The sequence below is a fragment of the Bison bison genome, unplaced genomic scaffold, assembly GCF_000754665.1.
Source record: "Bison bison bison isolate TAMUID 2011002044 unplaced genomic scaffold, Bison_UMD1.0 scf7180017864294, whole genome shotgun sequence".
Lineage (NCBI taxonomy): Eukaryota > Metazoa > Chordata > Mammalia > Artiodactyla > Bovidae > Bison > Bison bison.
This window is the reverse complement of record NW_011494866.1, coordinates 477674-496405: the sequence shown is the minus strand read 5'-3', so window position 1 is coordinate 496405 and position 18732 is coordinate 477674. Positions and strand designations below refer to the sequence as shown.

General features: G+C 38.6%; 1 protein-coding gene across 2 annotated transcripts in view; it reads left to right on the top strand.

The window, feature by feature from the left end:
- CCDC50 (coiled-coil domain containing 50) overlaps window positions 1-3477 on the top strand; it is an 81111-nt gene extending 77634 nt beyond the window's left edge. The window contains exon 12 of one of the 2 annotated variants that reach the window (XM_010850693.1): window positions 1059-3477. In XM_010850693.1, coding sequence (XP_010848995.1) covers window positions 1059-1078 — 20 coding nt within the window. In that variant the 3' untranslated portion in view covers window positions 1079-3477. The remainder of the gene's footprint in view (window positions 1-1058) is intronic. The other variant, XM_010850694.1, reaches the window with a different exon arrangement.
- Window positions 3478-18732: the final 15255 nt, after the last annotated feature.

The window sequence follows — 18732 nt, the reverse complement described above, 5'->3', positions numbered from 1 at the left end:
TGCTCTTCTAAAAATATAGGTGATTTTAGTGGTGTCAGCATTGCCAGGATTATATAAGTAAAATACATGAAAGCAGATTGCCATAGACTTCACAAATATTAGGTCTTATTGGTTGATGTTTTTTATTTTTTATGTTTTTTGAAGATTTCTTAGGCGATGTTTTCATTATCTTTTCCCAAATCTAACGATTACCTTTCCAAGCTTACTTAAAGTTTCGCGTCTGCAATGATATACAAGATACCAATGCACAGGTGCCGCTCCAGACCCATTAAATTAGAATTTTGAGGACACGTTTTTCCAGGCATTGTATTTTTTTTTAATCTCTCCTTATTATCCTCCAATTAAAAATAAAAATAATAAAAAGCTCTCCTTCTCCTGCTCCCCTATCATTCTGCCATTTATCCAATGTTGAGAATAAGACAAAAAAAGATTAGCAAAACAACCCATACACTACGATTTTCATCAGTTGGTAACCTTTTCAGCATCCCTTGTTTATTTCTTTCTCAAATATATACAAGCATTTCTTTTAGGAGGTGCATTCCTGTCCTTGCCATACATTTTATACATAATACTAAACCAACACATTGATTATGAATATAAGTACAGTTTCCCTAGGTACCTTTCTGCAGCAGATTGGTTCCAGAATTCCCGAGGATTTCAAAATCCCCGGATTCTTAAGCCCCTTATATAAAATGTCGTAGTATTTATATATGACCTACATACACCCTCCCCTAAACTTTAAATCATCTCTAGATTACTTATATTAATAATGTATAATACAATGTAAATGCTCTGTAAATACTTCAAACATATGTCAAATTCAAAACTTGAACTTTCTGGGATTTTTTTTTCTGAATATTTTCAATCCATGCTGGATGGAGAACCCACAGATACGGAGAGCCAATTTGTGTGCTTACAACCAAGAACAAACAAAACACGTGAACCATTTGAAATGCATAGAAATATAGATAACATTGTTTTATTTGAACAGGGAGAAAAACAGTGTCTCAGAGATTTTTTCCTTAATCGTTTTTCTTCCTTTTTCCTTCTCTCCTCAGGTTTCCATTATAAACCGTAAAAACCTAGGAATCTGCCTTGAAAACGGACTCACTGTAGCAAAATTACTGGATAATACAGAACACATTCCACGCTTATTTTTTTCTTCCTCTATTTTGTATTCCTGAGATTTATCCTCAAGTGTTTTTTGGACCATGAATAATTTTCATTCATTTAAAATATTTTGGTTATTCCTGATCACTTGGGCAGTACAAGAAAATCTAGCTTCTGAATATTGGCCGTCTCTATGGAGCATATGCTTCCATGCGTATAGTATCTAAGAGCTCTATAAAATGCCATTTTCATTAGGTATGGTATTGATATTTAATGAATAGGCTTTACTTAGCAATTAGGATTTTGTGGAGGTAATGATCAAAGTAAAACAATGTTTGGATGCAATGCAGAATAAAAGAATATAAGAAATAGCTTTTTTGGTGCATCAGTGTATGATATATTAAAAGATAAGAGACTTTTGCTTTTTTTTTTTTTTGCTAGTCAGGGAAAGAAAAAAATCACAACCATAAAGTATTTAAAAAGAAAAATAAAAAGGAACAGTTGAATATGTAACTGACTATAAAGACTGTAGAGGTTTTATGTATCTTTACGTATCCTCCTGGGAAAATTGGCCTAGATGTCATTAACTAACACTGTCTCTGCCATTGCCTCCTCATTAGCAAGAATGCTGAAGCCTCTGTGCATTGAACCATTTTTTAGTATTTATTGGCAAAAATTTAATTCTAAGAAGTTTTAACTCAAGTCTGCAAGATCAATTAAAGATGAAAAATTTTGTATCCCTTCTCTTATTTTACATTTACATATAAAGCCAAGGGAATTAGAATTGGAAAGATGTTTATGTAAGTAATGATGCTGTCATTTTCTCTGGCTGTAAGATTGAATTTTTCCTCTTGCATATAAAACATAGCAGCATTGGTTGGCAACCTCTCAAAAAAATTTTGTGTATCTGTCAATAAGCAGATTAATTGGACTTGAAGTTGATAAAGTTCTTCATCCAAGTATTCGATCCTGCACATACGTTAGTGACACATGGGCGCTGGATTCCTTTGTGCCAGACCTTAAACCTCTCTTCAGGAAATCTGGAATTTTGTTAATCTTCTAGCCTCATGGAAATGCTTCTTTTTCTATACCAGTTAGTTAACATAAATATCAGTCATGCTGTATATTCAGCATATTTATACTTGAGAAAAAAGTTGTTAATCCATTCCTTTCTGGCTGGGAACTGCCTTCTGTTTGCCTTATCTTTTGAAATAGTCTTTCTAGTTGGGCAGTATTCATGAAGTTTTTTAGACTAGCTTCTCAGAGGATTTGGGTTTTTCATTTTGAGGAATAGCTTTAGTTTCATAGTTTTTGGATTGTATGAACTTAAGGATACTTAAGAGTTAAGTTTTGAGAAAATAATAATCTAGAAATAAAATCCTTAAGGTTATAGTCATTTTGGAGAAATAGGGAAAGGAAAAAGAACAGAACTTTGCATGTCCAGGATGAAATGACTGAGGAAGAAAAATCTTCAGTTAAGTAGACTGCTGCTGCTGCTAAGTCGCTTCAGTCGTGTCCGACTCTGTGCGACCCCATAGACGGCAGCCCATCAGGCTCCACCGTCCCTGGGATTCTCCAGGCAAGAACACTGGAGCGGGTGGTTAAATAGACAAGAGGAGACCAAATGGAGGTCCTAACCTTAAATCAAATTCCAGAAGATGTTTTCAATATCAAAGGTTAGACCTTTTGATTCATAGTAATGCTATATTTTTCTTTGTCTGCCCTGTGATTTGCTTCATGTTTTTAAAAGTTTTTTATGGTAGCTTTAAAGAAAAGAAAAACAATGTATTTTTATTTGAAAATCAGGCAAATGGGCAACATCATTTGCCATATTTTTATTTTATAAATGTTTATTTTTCTATCTCATACAATGATCAGTTCTTTTCAAATTCTCCATTTATCCTCTCATGTACTACTTCATGCAATCATATTTATTACTGTAAAATGCTAACTGGGTGTATTTTACTCAAAAAATATCAGGTCACTTTACACATAACCAGGATGTTAGTGTTTCAGCTCTGTTAGTAAGTGACCAAGGGTAGTATTTCCCTCGTTACACAAATTCAGCATCTGTATTGAAAATTTGTTATTTTTTTTAATGTTTTTAAAAGATCAAAGTTTTTAAATATTTTAATTTAATTCTTTTTTGTAAAGCAAACACTTTTTAAGGAGTATCAGAGTAATTCTTTTCCTGTGAATAAGAAGACACATCAAACAACCAGTTGAATTCCTCTTAATCTCATTCAAATAGTTTAATTAATTATTGTTAATTTTGAGACTGTAGAAGCAACTGTGTGTGTCCATGGAATTTTCCAGGCAAGAATACTGAAGTGGGTTGCCATTTCTTACTCCAGGGGATCTTTCCAACCCAGGGATCGAACCTGGGTCTCCTGCATTGCAGGTGGATTCTTTACCACTGCGCCACCTGAGAAGCCCCATTTAGAGGCAACTAGCACTTTATTTTAAGAAACTGCCAAACATCTTCACTGTGTTCTCTGCTTTCCACTTGTCATTTTTATATAAATATGGAAGCATTTATTTTATTTCTTTTCCTACTGCTGGAACACACACAGTTTAAATTTTAGATCCACAGTGTATTATGCTTTAATGTTGTGATGTAAAGTAATCGTTCTGGCCTTGGAAAATCTTCCTGTTTCCATACCTCTGTTCTCCCAGGGGCCAGACCCCATTAACATCAGCGTTACTGAATGAGCACAGTGTGTTGTGGAACCTTATCATGAGGCTGCTGGACATGGACACCCCATCGCCCCAACCTAACTTTTTGTAAGTCATCACCTGGAAGCAAGGTTAGAAAAGGGTCAGTTTAAATGTTCTGAGTTGAAAAAAATGTGACTGTATTGTCAAATTGTTGTTAGACATAATTTTATTGGGCGACTAGACGATTGCTTCACATGCTTTAAAATGACATTGAGATTTTTAGAAGGTGACTTTGCACACAGTGACTTAATATTTATCAAGTGAATTTACAATAACCAGCAGCAGACGAACTGCAGAAAAGACTTCATGGGTTTTGATCATAGGGAAACATCTGAAGTGGAAAAGATAGGGATAGATGCTCCCAAGAGGAAAACCTTTCTAGAATAGCAGTGGCCGCTTGGATCTAGATCAGCATATTCCAAAAAGCAAAACCTTGGGCCTTGTGCTCCACTGAACTCACTTGAGAAAATTAGCAACGAGACCTGTTCTCCCTTTTTTCTTTGCGTGGCCTGCAGCAGAACTGGATGATGAATAAATCCATTGCTGACTTTGTTCATACCTTTCGCATAATGTCGGGACTTTTTAGTATAAAACTAATGTTTATTAGTTTTATTAAATAATTGATAATTATTTTTCTTTAATTCTGTCAGATATTCTCTGAATTTTGTCTTGTGCCAAATTGCTCTTTAGAAACCCCTGGTATAATATGGTGCATTTAGTTTACCACATGAGTGGTTAACATTTTAGGGCCTTGATTTTTAATGAGTGTTGCCTTTATATAAAAATCATGTTGGGGGAGATTATTCATTTATTCAGTGTTTATTTTCTTGAAAAGTAACTGGTGATTGTAATGTCCTCAGCCTATTAAAGGCACGAGACTGCCATGTCAGCAGCTTTCTGAAGAACTGGGAACAAAACAGAACTTGCTCTCAAAGCCTCATTTCCCTTTGGTTTGTGTTGGGGACTTTAATGTAGAAACGGAACCTTCAGGTAGATCTCACTGTTACATAGTGTGTCATATTCTGATAACATCAGTTTTTTGGAACCAAACATACAAGAATCAAAACCTGCTGTTTGAGCAAAAAGGAAAAAAAAAAAAAGAACATTTGTAATAATACTTTGTCTACTGCTTACAGCTCAGAGTCAGAGAAGTGATTAGATAAAGTGATCCCATTTTTCCTTCTATCCGGTGGTGCCTGTGTCTTAAAGCCATAACTGCTGGTCTTCCTGGTGATAGGATCTTTTTTCTCCCTCGTCTGTTGTAGGTCAGCTGGGCAGGGAGAAGCACACCAGAGACTGTCCTGATAGTGCTGTGCGGGGTGCAGTGTCACCCAGGGTTCTCCAGGAAGAGTCTCTTTCATCCCTGGTGGTACATAAGATTATCAAAGGGAAGAGTTGAGGCTGCTGTTGCTCCTGCTGTTTAACTCTCATTAGAAATGGTAGATTTATTTCTAGAGAAGTCAAGAACATAAGGGTAAAGAAGGAAACCCTCACTTGTACAGAGTCATTTCTCTTATGAGACTTACACTTAGGTCAGCAACGTCTGTGAGGAGCAGTATTGCCTTAAATTAGTTTGATTCTGACCAAGGTCAGTGTACTGTATTTCCTATAGATGAGTGACTGTCAACTCTCCATTGAGGTATCAAATTCACAGGTGAGCCCCAAACCTCCTTGTCATCAGACGTTTTGGACTTCCTCCCACCGAGCTATGAGTGACGTGCACACTGATAGGCGTGTCATTTCATTTCCAATTGCCTCTCAGTCTGTGAATGAGCAGTGGCATGATCAGGAAGGCTGGTGGTTGGAGAGTGAGAATTTCCTGAGCATATTCTTCAGGTGATCACTTCCTGAATAGCTGAGAGTTGACTGTCTTCATTTCCTATGGTGTTTGTGTAAACGATGTTTCCAAAGGTTCTGTTACACAGTGAAGTCAGTTATTCTGTAAAAATTTTGCTAACACTCTTATGTATTGAAATGCATACATACGTTAACAAAAAAGGAGAAAAACCAAGCAAAACAGAGACATTTACTCAAATGGGAGATTTGTTGATGTGAAAAGTGTTTCTATTTACTTTCAAGAGAAAATCAGAAAAACTTTTGCTAGGGCAGGGAAGACACCAGAGTGGTTTTTTAGGCTTGCATTTGATGCCACAGAGTAATACAATGTCATCTAAGTAATCATGTTGATTTGTGGAAATGTCTGGTCCTAAAGATCACTCTTTCTGCCCTTAAATATTTGTGAACACTGCCTAGAAATATGTTCCTAATAGACTTAAATGTTTTTATGTATTCTCTGCAAACTAGAAAATGTTTCTCTGACTTTTGAGTAAATGTGCATAGCCTAAGGAGCTGGCACTGTGCTGATTTCAGCATTTCAGGTAAGGACAGAGTTAATTGTGTAACTTAGTGCCCCGTGACTCATTGCTGAGGTTCATATAGAAAGAGTGGAAGAACTGAAAGACAGGGTCTGAGTGACATTTCCTTCACAGAAGAGCAAGGATTAAGGACAGCAAAGAGAAAGTTGAGAGGATATACTGTTACACCTCATATGCTTGGGAGAAGCTTTTGTTGCCCTGAGTTTCAGACCATCATTGGTAAAATAGTTTCTAGCTGTTAAATATAATGGGAAGGTTTTTGATGTTAGAATTTTTTAAATTTCTCATTGAATTAGCCGCTGGAATCCTTATAGGCTATAACTTCAGGTTTGCCATCAACTGAAAGCCAAATGCCATTTCCCAGCAATAGCTGTATTTTCCACCTGCCTCTTGAAAGCAAGGTAGTATTTGTTCATGAAGTATTACGAGATGATAGGGTATAAAAATGATATTCCGAAGTGAGAATTCTCTGTAAATGTGGTTGTCCTTAAGAAGAATCCATCCCAACACAGTTGTATCTTGAAAGGTACTGAATTATAAAGTACAGGAGTTTTTCATATGAATCAAGTTGCTCAGGAAATTTGAGGTGTGCTGTCATTTGTCTCAAATTTTGGAAAAGTACGCTCTTGAGAGAGAGAGATTAATAACTGCACAGTGCCCAAAAGGTTTTGGATGCTTTGGTAAAAAGCCCTTTGACATTTGGAATGTGGATGTTTAAACAAGTGGAGTGTTATATCCCAAGCACTTACGGTTTGTAGCCACGCCCTAGGGGAAAGGCAGCTTTGACATAGTTTTCTCACAGAACCTTAATGGAATAGAGTTACTGGCCTCAGTTCAGAAAAAGAGGAGGCCACCTCAAATCACACGCCTGTCTAGAGATTAATGAAACTGAGAGACATTGTGGATGCCTTAAAGGTGACTGATTGGGTGCTGGCGGGTATGTGTGCATCCTTCTGGACGAGGCTTATGGAAACAGACTATTTCAATTCACCTTCATACAGCACACATTCCTGCTCATGACCTCTTTGGAGAAAGTGAGAAGCGTGGTGCTGGAGACGTTCCTGTGTCTTGGGCGGCTGAGGTGGTGATGACTCTCCGGTACTCAGGCCTCCCTTCAGTGCCACTTATATACATCTCCATCTATTCATCTATGCAAGCTTGTGTTTCAGTGCTTCATTTTTTACACCTCGCATCCCATTTTAATTCCTTTAACGTCAGGTTTAACATTGATATTATGAATAATTTTTAAACCAAAGTATTGTATAAGTCTGTGTGCTTGTATTCCTGAATGGTTGGAGGCAAACACCAACCTTGTCATTTTCTCTTAATAAAGTCATTCATTTGTTGCATCAATGGTCTCTGTCTCATGTTTTCTTTACTGCATTCAAGGACTTGGGGAGTTATGGGAACATTCATTTGCTTTTGTTTTTTCTTCATAGGGTTAACCCTAAAATGTCATTTAATGACAGCAGCTTTTTCTCTTACACTGGTTACTGTAACCATGTGTAACATTATACTGATGCCTATGTGCTGTGCTTAGTCACTCAGTTGTGTCCGACTCTGTGTGACCCCATGGGCTGTAGCCTACCAGAATCCTCTGTCCATGGGGATTCTGCAGGCCAAGTATACTGGATACTGGAATGTGTTGCCATGCCCTCCTTCAGGGGATCTTCCCAACCCTGGGATCAAACCCAGGTCTCCCACAATGCAGGCAGATTCTTTACCGGGTAGGCTGCCCCTTCTCCAGGGGATCTTCCTGACCCAGGAATTGAACTGGGGCCTCCTGCATTGCTGGCAGATTCTTTACCAGCTGAGCTAGCAGGGAAGCGTATATTGATGCCTAGTACATTAACTCAATGTATTCAACTCAGTGTACTCAACAAGTGTTCCCAAATCTAAATCCATTAGAGAAGTAGCTTTGTTTTGTGTGTGGTGGTTGATAGCTTGGTTGATTTATTTGAGAGAAAAACAGATGAGTGAATGTTCACACAATAATCAGAGTGATTACACCCCGTGAGGCCAAAAACAGTCTGCACCACACATGTATTCCATGGATGTTGAAAATAGGCATCGATAATAACTACCATTTATTGAACATTTTAGCTTTATGAGGTGTGTTTCTTTATCTAATTTTGTTTGCTAGACCAGCCATGATGTGGAAAGTGATTCTGCAGAAATTCAGCTGGTTCCTTAAAGCTAAGACACTATTTTCAATGACTATTAAACTGATTTAAGAGAGATAACTATTTAGTTTCCGTGGACCAGACCCTAGACTTCACTTTCTTCTTTGGCAAATGTTACAGGGAGTCTAAGTGATCTGCATTATGTATTTATACTACTGTGAAAATGTGCTAAGGAAACCCAATCCAAAATTGGAGTTGGGAAGCCACGAGAGGAGGGCTCTCACACGTCCCACGCGTTGCTGCTCGTGTAATTTAGCAGGAAAAAGGAAGATTTCCTCTCACTTGGCAACTCTAAGCTGCCCTATGCTTCAGCCAATAGAAGACACCACCACTTTGAAATCTCATTCTCCTCAAACTTTCGTTTGAGACAGCCCTTCACTTTGTTCTCCTGACTTGCTTATGTTTCAACATAGCTTGCTTGTCCCAAATTGCAAGTCCTTTCCCCCAATACACTCATTTTTGCCTAAGCAAAATTGCTCTTCGCTCTGTTTTAACACCGTGTCAGTGCCAGACACCCAAGGAGCACCAGTGATGTGCAGACATTACTCTCCATTTTTTAAGTTGAAGAAATTCAGTGTGCTGATTCAGCCTTCATTTTCTAAAGAATGGATGAAGCTTGGTAGGGATAAAAGTGTGCACTCTAGAAGACAATTAAAACTTTAAGTACGTAATTAAGGTAACTTCCTGTAATCTGCAGCAGGAGGTACCCAATATTCTTGGATAGGTCTTGTGCATATGCATGGATCTGAATGTCAGGTTCTGGCCATGTGGTGTGGAGAGGAAGCACACGAGACACCCCCCTCTAAAGGCATCGAGAAGAACCATAGCCACCTCCTACACTGGAAATTTGGAGACATCTCTGAGAGGACTTTGGGCTACGCCATGTCATAGGGTAGGGATTTGAAAAATCTCACCCACATATCAAGAGGCAGAAAGATCATGTGTTTCCTCCCTGTTATATCTGAGTCACATTCTTAAACAAGAACTGAACACTGCAGCAAAGCCATGACTAAAGAAACCACCAGGAGTAAGGAGACCTCCTGGGTCCCAGTCCTGGCTTTGCTGTGAACTTGGTTCAGGGCCTCGGGGCACCACTTAATCTTTCTACTGATAAACTTGTTGCAGTGAGGGTTGGTAATCTGTAAGTACTCCTGCGGTTGTAACATTCTAGGATCCTGTCAAGATGTGTAGGCTTCCTTTAAGATGCTCCGGAAAGAAGAATCTCATGCACTACTGGGGGCCTGGAAAACCACAAACTTCGTAAGCATTCATTTGAAAGGCCTCATTTCTGACCTTGTATCCTTTAAAAAAAAACTGTGCTTATTTTTGACAAATATATGTTGAAGAGGTACAGTGTGATGTTCTGATGTACGTATACACTGTGAAATGATTATCACAATCAAACTAGCATAACCATCACCTCTCATAATTACCTCTGTGTGTGTGTGTGTGTGTGTCTTGAGAACGCTTGGGATCTACTCTTATAGCAAATCGCAGTATGGAGGTTCCTTACAAAATTAAAAAATAGAATAACTGTTGTTCAGTCACTAAGTAGTGTCTGACTCTGCAACCCCATAGACTACAGCACGTCAGGCTCCCCTGTCCTCCACTCTCTCCCACAGTTTGCTCAGATTCATGTCCATTGAGTCAGTGATGCTATCTAATCATCTCATCCTCTGATGCCTTCTCCTGCCTTCAGTCTTTCCCAGCATCAGGGTCTTTTCCAATGAGTCACTTCTTCACATCAGGTGGCCAAAGTATTGGAGCTTCAGCTTCAGCATCAGTCCCTCCAATGAATATTCAGAGTTTATTTTCTTTAGGATTGACTGGTTTGATCTCCTTGCAGTCGAAGGGACTCTCAAGAGTTCTCCAACACCACAACTCAAAAGCACTGATTCTTCAGTGCTCAGCCTTCTTTATGGTCTAACTCTCACATACAGTACATAACTACTGGAAAAACCATAGCTCTGACTATATGGACCTTTGTCAGTAAAATAATATCTCTGCTTTTTAATACACTGTCTTGGTTTGTCAGGCTATGGTTTTTCCAGTAGTCATGTATGGATGTGAGAGTTGGACTGTGAAGAAAGCTGAGCACTGAAGAATTGATGCTTTTGAACTGTGGTGTTGGAGAAGACTCTTGAGAGTCCCTTGGACTGCAAGGAGATCAGTCCTGGGTGTTTTTTGGAAGGACTGATGCTAAAGCTGAAACTCCAGTACTTTGGCCACCTCACGTGAAGAGTTGACTCATTGCAAAAGACTCTGATGCTGGGAGGGATTGGGGGCAGGAGGAGAACGGGACGACAGAGGATGAGATGGCTGGATGGCATCACTGACTTGATGGACGTGAGTCTGAGTGAACTCCGGGAGTTGGTGATGGACAGGGAGGCCTGGTGTGCTGCGGTTCATGGGGTCGCAGAGTCGGACACAACTGAGCGACTGAACTGAACTGAACTGAACTGGTTTGTCCTAGCTTAGGAAGCTGTCAAAGAAATTAAGATTGTGTCAGTATATCCCCAGCCAGCCAAAGAGAGGATAATTTGTGCATCAACAAAGATAATAACTGAAATGGATAGAAACATATCAAATATATTTAAACCAATGATTTAAAATGATTTTATCTGCTTAAAATGACCCACACTGATCACCTGTGGCAGATGCTGTGGTGGTTTTTGTTCAGCTGCTAAGTCACGTCCTACTCTTTTGCAACCCCATGGACTGTAGCCTGCCAGGCTCCTCAGATGCTGTGGGTCAGTTTGTTATTTTGAAAACTAGTGAATAAGAGGGATAATCAAGGATTTATTCTGCCAATTAAAAAAAAATTAAGATCTATACCTTATTGGTGAATAAATGAATTGTTGATTATGATAAATTTCCCTTTATAGAACATTTTAACTAATAGTCAAATTTTTAAAAATGACAGAATGATATTATAATCATTTTGCAACCCTCAAAGAATTAATAGATCTATACAATGATCACCAACATTTGGTATTTTAAAAGGAGGGAAAATCAGGTATTATATCCTTCCAAATGAAAATAACAATATTATCAACAAAATTACCAAGTTTCTGGTAATGTTAGTTTATATACTAATATATAGGAATTATAGGGCATTGAGGACCATTTTAAATAGCAACATAAAATTGAACTGCAAAATTCAGACTGATAAACTTTATCAAACAAATAGCAAAAATTCTTCAAAATAAAATATACTTGTGAGGACGATGGAGAATTGGGAGGGTATAAGATACTAGCAATACTTCAGTTGAAAATAGACTGAAATCTATAAGGTGATATGGGAAATGTGAACACTGACTTCATATTTGTTGATATTAGGAATTTAGTATTAATTTTTTTTTGGTCCGATAATATTGGGGTTGTGTTATAAACAAAAGAGTTCTTTTATTTCAGAGATATACACTGAAATATTTACAGATGAAATGATATGGTGTCAGGGGATAGGATATAAATGAAGTATAAAAAGAAATGATTGGCCACATATCAATAATTGGGAATGGGTAAATGGGATTTATTATGTTATTCTCTCTATTTTTGCATGTCTTTTTCTTGGGCATGATCTTGACCACTGCCTCCTATACAATAAAGGACAGAAATGGTATGGACCTAACAGAAGCAGAAGATATTAAGAGGAGGTGGCAAGAATACACAGAAGAACTATACAAAAAAGATCTTAATAACCCAGATAACCACGATGCTGTGATGACTCACCTAGATAACCAGGATGGTATCACCGACTCAATAGATGTGAGTTTGAGCAAGCTCCAAGAGTTGGTGATGGACAGGACAGCCTGGCATGCTGCAGTCCATGGGGTCACTAAGAGTCAGACACAACTGAGCGACTTAACTGAACTCTCTCTATTTTAGTATGTTTTTGGAAATGTCCATAATAAGGGGCACTAGTGGTAAGGAACCCACCTGCCGATTTAGGAGACAAGAGACAGTGATTCAATCCCTGGGTCAGGAAGATCCTCTAGAGGAGGGGAAGGCAACCCATCCCAGTTTTCTTGCCTGGAGAGTCCTGTGGACAGAGGAGGTTGTGCTGGTTATAGTCCATAGGGTCGCAAAGAGTTGGACATGACTGCAGCAACTCGGCACACATCAACGTCCATAATAAAGTTTTTTAAATGACAAGGAAACAAGTTTTGAAACAAAAACTATGAAAAGCTATACTAAAGATGGATACATACTGCAGGCAAAAGCAAAAAGATCTTGGGTGAAAAGTCAGAAATACAGAAAGGAAAAACATAAATGAAAAGTATATATTTGTTGGTAAATATAAGTGAATAATGATAATCTAAAACAATAGTAAGGTATCTTGGCAGTTTCATACATAAATATACAAAAATTGTATATGAATTATAAAAATGTAAATGGAGTTAAAGTGCCACAAAGCAATATTTCTCAAACTTTCAACATATGAATCACCTAGGGATCTTGTTAAATCATAGATTTTAATCAAAAAGTCTAGAGTGGGACTGGAGATTTTGAATTTTAACAAGCTCCCAGGTGATATTTATGCTGCTGGTCCCAGAACATACTGAGTAGCAAGGTAAAGTTTCTGCGATATCTTGGAAGAGTAAAAATGCTAACTTTTATTAGACTTTGGTATGTCAAATATGCTTGCTGTAATCTTTATTATAACAACAAAAAGTAGTAAAAGAATGTAAGACTACTAAGATAGAAAATACTGAAGGAAATGGAAAAATATAATGACTCTAAAAGGAACATGGGAAAAGTGAAATAATTAGAAAGCCAGCAGTTAGATGGTAAATTCAAACCAAAACATTTCAGTAGTTATATTGTTTGTGAACTAAATGTTCTAGAGAAAATCCAAATTTATGCTGATTATAAGAGAAATATTTAAAATATATGATTCAGAAAAATTGAAAGTAAAAAAAAAAATGTTCCATGAAAACACTAACCAAAAGAAAGCTGTGCTAAATTTCAGAAAAAGCAAACTTTAGTAAAAATATTACTAGTGAAAAAGAGGCATTTTATAAATTTGCAAACTTTACCAGGATGAATTTGACAAAGTGGTCAGTGAAATTTTCTAACAGTTAAAGCTGTTAGGCTGCCTCAGGAAGTAGTAAGTTACCTATCAAGCTATGCTCCAACCCCAGTGAAATTGCTTTCTCCAAACATGCAGGTTGTTTTATAATTCTATTTTAGATGTAAACAAAATCTTTCTAATACAAACAATTTCTCAAGGTGAAATAGGCTACACTGAGAAATAGTGATTTCTAATCAAATACAACCCTGGCTAGGACTGCATCTTATTCTTGCCTAGCACAGTATCTGACACATAGTAGGAACTCAGCGTAGAAGTTTTCATGGTGAATTGATTGGTGGAAAGAAGACTCATAAGGCCCTCTCCAACTTTGACATTCTTGGGATCCTCATAACTATGCAGAGTGTTAAAAAATTATTAAAGAAGACAATTTAGGTGATACAAATGAACTATTTAAGCAGACAAACTGAAGCAGAGTCTTCTTTTGGAGAACTGTAAAATGGGGTGAAAGGCTGGAAGCATTTATAGGATGAAGAATAAAAGAACAAGGGAGAACAATGCCAGCATCATGGTAGAGTGAGGTGTTTCCTTTGTCCCATTCAATCTACAACCAGTATAGCATCCACAACTCAACAAAGATTCCTCTACCCACCATACCAGGATGCTAGAGAATTCCACACATCTGTACATCCAAAGGTGGGTGGAACAGAGGAGATAAAGCCAGGGGAACACTGAAGGCTGTGCCTGTAGTCTGGTCCCCTGGACATGGCAGATGAGCCTGCAGCCCCACAGAACCCAGGATCAGCAAGAAGCGTGGTGTACAGGACTCCAGCCCCCCAGCCATAATGGTGCCTGTGGCCACAAGTAACTGAAAAGCAGAGGTGGGTGTTAGTCGCTCAGTCCTGTCCAAATCTTTGCGACCCAATGGAATACAGTCCACCAGGCTCCTCTGTCCATGGGGATTCTCCAGGCAATAATACTGGAGTGGGTTGCCATTCCCTTCTCCAGGGAACCTTCCAGACCCAGGGATTGAACTTGGGTTCCCACATGACAGGCAGATTCTTTACCATCTGAGCCACCAGGGAAACCCAACTGAACAGTAGAGGTAGTGGCATCTGATACCACATCTTTTCAACTGTGGAGGTGCCCACAAATTCAGCCCCCTGACTGTGGCCTGCAGTGTCGGGACCTGGGAACCTGACATCCCTGGACAAGGCAGACCCTGGCTCCCTGTCTTCCCATTTCTCTCCCCCTGTGGGAGCAGAAACTAGAAAGATCTTTATGCTGCGGAAGTGCTCACCACCTTAGTGCTCCAGGCGAAGTGCCAGCATCTGCAAAGGCGCAAGCAGTGCTAATCAAAGCACTTGACCAAATCTCTTACAGAGATGGTGGAGGGTGGTACAACCAGAAACAGCTCAGAGAAGAGAAACCAAATGTTGTGCTGTAGTGCCACTTACTGGGAAATAAAAGAACCCGTTGACTCATTCTTTAGAATCAAGTTAGAAAAAAAAGAAAGCTTTATCTCAAGCAGGAATGCTACTTTAGTAGTATTTAGTGCTTTCACTACTTTAAATGCACCAGCAAAAGAACAACTCATCAAACACCATGAAGAACCACAAAAACGTTGTATCACAGAAAGAAAATGACAATTCCTCAGAATTCAAACTTAAAATCACAAAATATTAGAATCTGTTAGAGAATTTAAAAGTGGCTGTCATGAAGAAACTCAACAAGCTGCAAGGAAACTCAGGAAAGCAATTTAATGAGCTCAGGGATAAAATTAATAGACAAGATTAATTGATTAAAAAATTAATTTCCTTACCAAAGAAATTAAAATTCTGAAAAAAGAACCAAACAAATTCTGAAGCTGAAAAGCTTAATAAATGAGATGAAGAATTCATTTAAAAGCATTGGTAATTGAGCAGGGGATTTGGAAGAGGGACATAGTGGGCTTGAAATAGAAATGACACAGGTAGAAGGGAAATGACAATTAAGATGTAAAAACGTGAGGAAATTGTCTAAGAACAATCAACTCTTTTAGAAAGGGCAACCCTAAGGTAATGGGTATCCCAGAAAGAAAAGACAGCAGAGAGCTTATTGAACGAAATAATAGCTGAGAACTTCCAAAAACTTAATATTTTAACCTTAATTTTTCCAATAATAAGTTCTGGAATATGGTGTGTATTTTATACTCACAAAACCTGTCAATTCAAACATTTCAAATATAGGAATCAGACTTGGCTAGTGGCTCCTCCAACAAACAGCACAGATCTAATTACATAACATCAGTCCAAACGGAGCCTAGGAGAGTCCCATTTTATCATGTTAACTAGCTCTTATACAGCAATGGAAGTGAAGGCATTTTGTAAATTATAAAGTGATTGATCAATAACAAATGGTGTTTTCTAATCTTCAGTTCAGTCACTCAGTCGTGTTTGACTCTTTGCAACCCCATGGACTGTGCAGCACGCCAGGCCTCCCTGTCCATCACCAACTCCCGGAGTCTACTCAAACTCATGTCCATTGAGTCAGTGATGCTATCCAACCATTTCATCTGAGCTATTTTTGAATTCTAACCTTCACATAACTGTAAATTCCATTAGTTTGCCTGTTGTACCCAAATTTTACCAGCAGAGGGCACTCGCAGCTGACAAGTCGTCTTTAACTCGGACGTACTAGAGACTTACTCTTAACTGACTGGATTGGCTGGATGTAAAAACCAATACAGTGGTTCAATTAGGAAAAATCATACTCTTACAAAACCAATACCTTATGAAACTATTAGGTGCTAATTACAGAAATTTTTATAATTGTGATAAGTAGAATTTACATTAATTAATGCATCACCCCCATAGTCCTGCCAAAACACAAATACTTTTTACTATGAATAAAAGTTTCAGGCTCTTTTCTGCACATAGAATTTAATTCTATGTAATCGTGGTTACATTAAGGGGAATGTGGGCTCAGAGAGATCCGGGTATGTTTCAAAGCTGATGAGACTGATCAACCATGATGAAAATAATTATTCAGAACTTGCACTATTAATAGAGAAATTTCACTACTCATAGAATAAAATTTCTGATATGGTGAGGAACCAGAGACATAGTCATATATATACATATGTGTGTATATATATATATATGTATATATTTAGGTATTTGGCCTTAGAGATCACATTATAGAATAGGTTATATATAATATAAAGGCAAGAGAAAAAGTATAAATGACATAGATTTGGTGGTAGGAAGTAGATGGAGTTTCATTTCTTCCTTCTTTCCTTCCTTCTCTTTCTTTCTTTCTTCCTCCCTTCATTCCTTTATTTTTCTTCTGTGTAGCAGAAAAGAATTTCCTGTGCTGAGAATGAGGGGATAAGCCTGGAAGTCTGAGGAGTGTGAAATAAGAAGCAAAGTTCTATTCTATGAAAAAATGTGGGATTTAGAAGCCAGTGGAGAATGGTGACAGTTTGGAAAAATGGCAGTGGGAAATGATGAAGGGGACGCCTAGGAACTGCTGAGCATGTAGATCGACAGAGCAGCTGGGATTGGAATCTCTACATTTATGGTGGCATCAGTCTTCACGAATGCTTGCTTTTCAGCAGCTACACCAGTACCCCATATGTTGAGGCAGGAGATCTGAATGGTTGGAAGTGATCTATTGTTGGGGTTTAGATGGACACGCGTGGCAGAGTCACAGGGCCGGAAAAAAAGAAGTTGAGGTGAGGTATGATGAGATCTTGGGTTGAGCTCCAGGGGTCAGGGGAGTAACGTTCTTGAAGAAGACAGAACAGTTTTCCAAGAGATCATGGTGATCAGGGTGCAGGGGTCAGGGAATGAGGGAGTGAGTGTAAAGAATAAAATGTTTTGGTCAGAAGGTGGATATTTTACATATGGAAAAGGACTTAAACCCAAGAAGGTAAGTGACTGAAGTGCAGTGCCAAGAATGATGGCCATAGTTTGGGGTCAAGGACACTGAACCCTTAGCGGTCTAACGTCATTTATGTGGGCCAAGACTCACGGAGCATGACAGAAGTTGTCATCACAGAAGTTTGCATTGATAGCGAATGAAACAGATCTGGGAAGGGCAAAAAATGTATGATGCTGATCTTGAAGGCAGTCCTTGAGGAACCAGAAATTTGCGTCAATTTCTAGGCATAGAATTTGGTAATGAAACAAAGGCTCCTAGAGCAAAATGAGAAAAATATTCTTTCAAGATAATAAATTTAAACTGTTTTCAGGCCTCACACCCTGGGATTTAAACATTAGATAGATTTGGTTTAGAAGTAAGTTTTTGACTCTCATGCTGGTTGTGTGACTTGAACAAATTAAATATCAACTCTGAAACTTAGTTTCCCTACCTAAAAATGGGGATAATAAAATCATCTACTTAAAAAATTTACAGTGCCTTTTTCATAGAAAATATTCAATGAATGATAGTTGTAATCAAAACTAAGGGAAAAAAACTTAGACATATTTATTGATAAAAGCCAGAACATATTCAAACTGGAAGGATGTTCTGAGTTCATCAATAATAAATTCAATCGTGGGCAAAGAAAAACAGAAGCCAGGAGATGTTCAAGATCAAACTGCAGGATTATCAAGATCTCTAACTTTTTGTTAAAATCTGTAAGTTCCTCCCCTTCGCTCTGCTCCCCTCTACTCCTTTTCTCTTCTCTCCTTTCCCCTTCTGTCTTCTCTCTTCTCTTTTTCTTTCCTCTTGACGGCTGTAAGAGTTAAGAGTTTTCTCTTTCTGTAGCATAAATCTGTTTTCCTTGTTTCCAGTCATCTGACCTTATGCCCTCCAGCAGTTTTGCTTTCTCTTCTCATGACAGTTCCTCAGACATTTGGAGTCAGTGACTGTCTCCCTGTAGTCATCCCTGGGTCTTCAGTGTCCTTTTGTGACGCGGACTAGGGCTTTGGCACCACTGATCACTGCTGTGCCTTAATCTGTCTCTGTCCCCACAGGTACCTCACCTCCCAGCTGAATCCCACAGCGCTGAGTAGGGCCGTCACCATCTTAAGTATGGACACAGTTCATGCAGTTAAAGCCCATGTGCATGCATGCTAAGTCACTTCAGTTATGTCCAACTCTTGGTGACCCTATGGACTGTAGCCCACCGGGCTCCTCTGTCCATGGGATTCTCCAAGCAGAATACTGGAGTGGGTTGCCATGCCCTCCTCCAGGGGATCTTCTTGACCCCAGGATCGAACCCATGTCTCTTAACATCTCCTGCATTAGCAGACGAGTTCTTTACCACTAGAACCACCTAGGAAGGCCAAAAAATTGGGGAGCTGGCTGACCGAGAAGATGGCAGGTT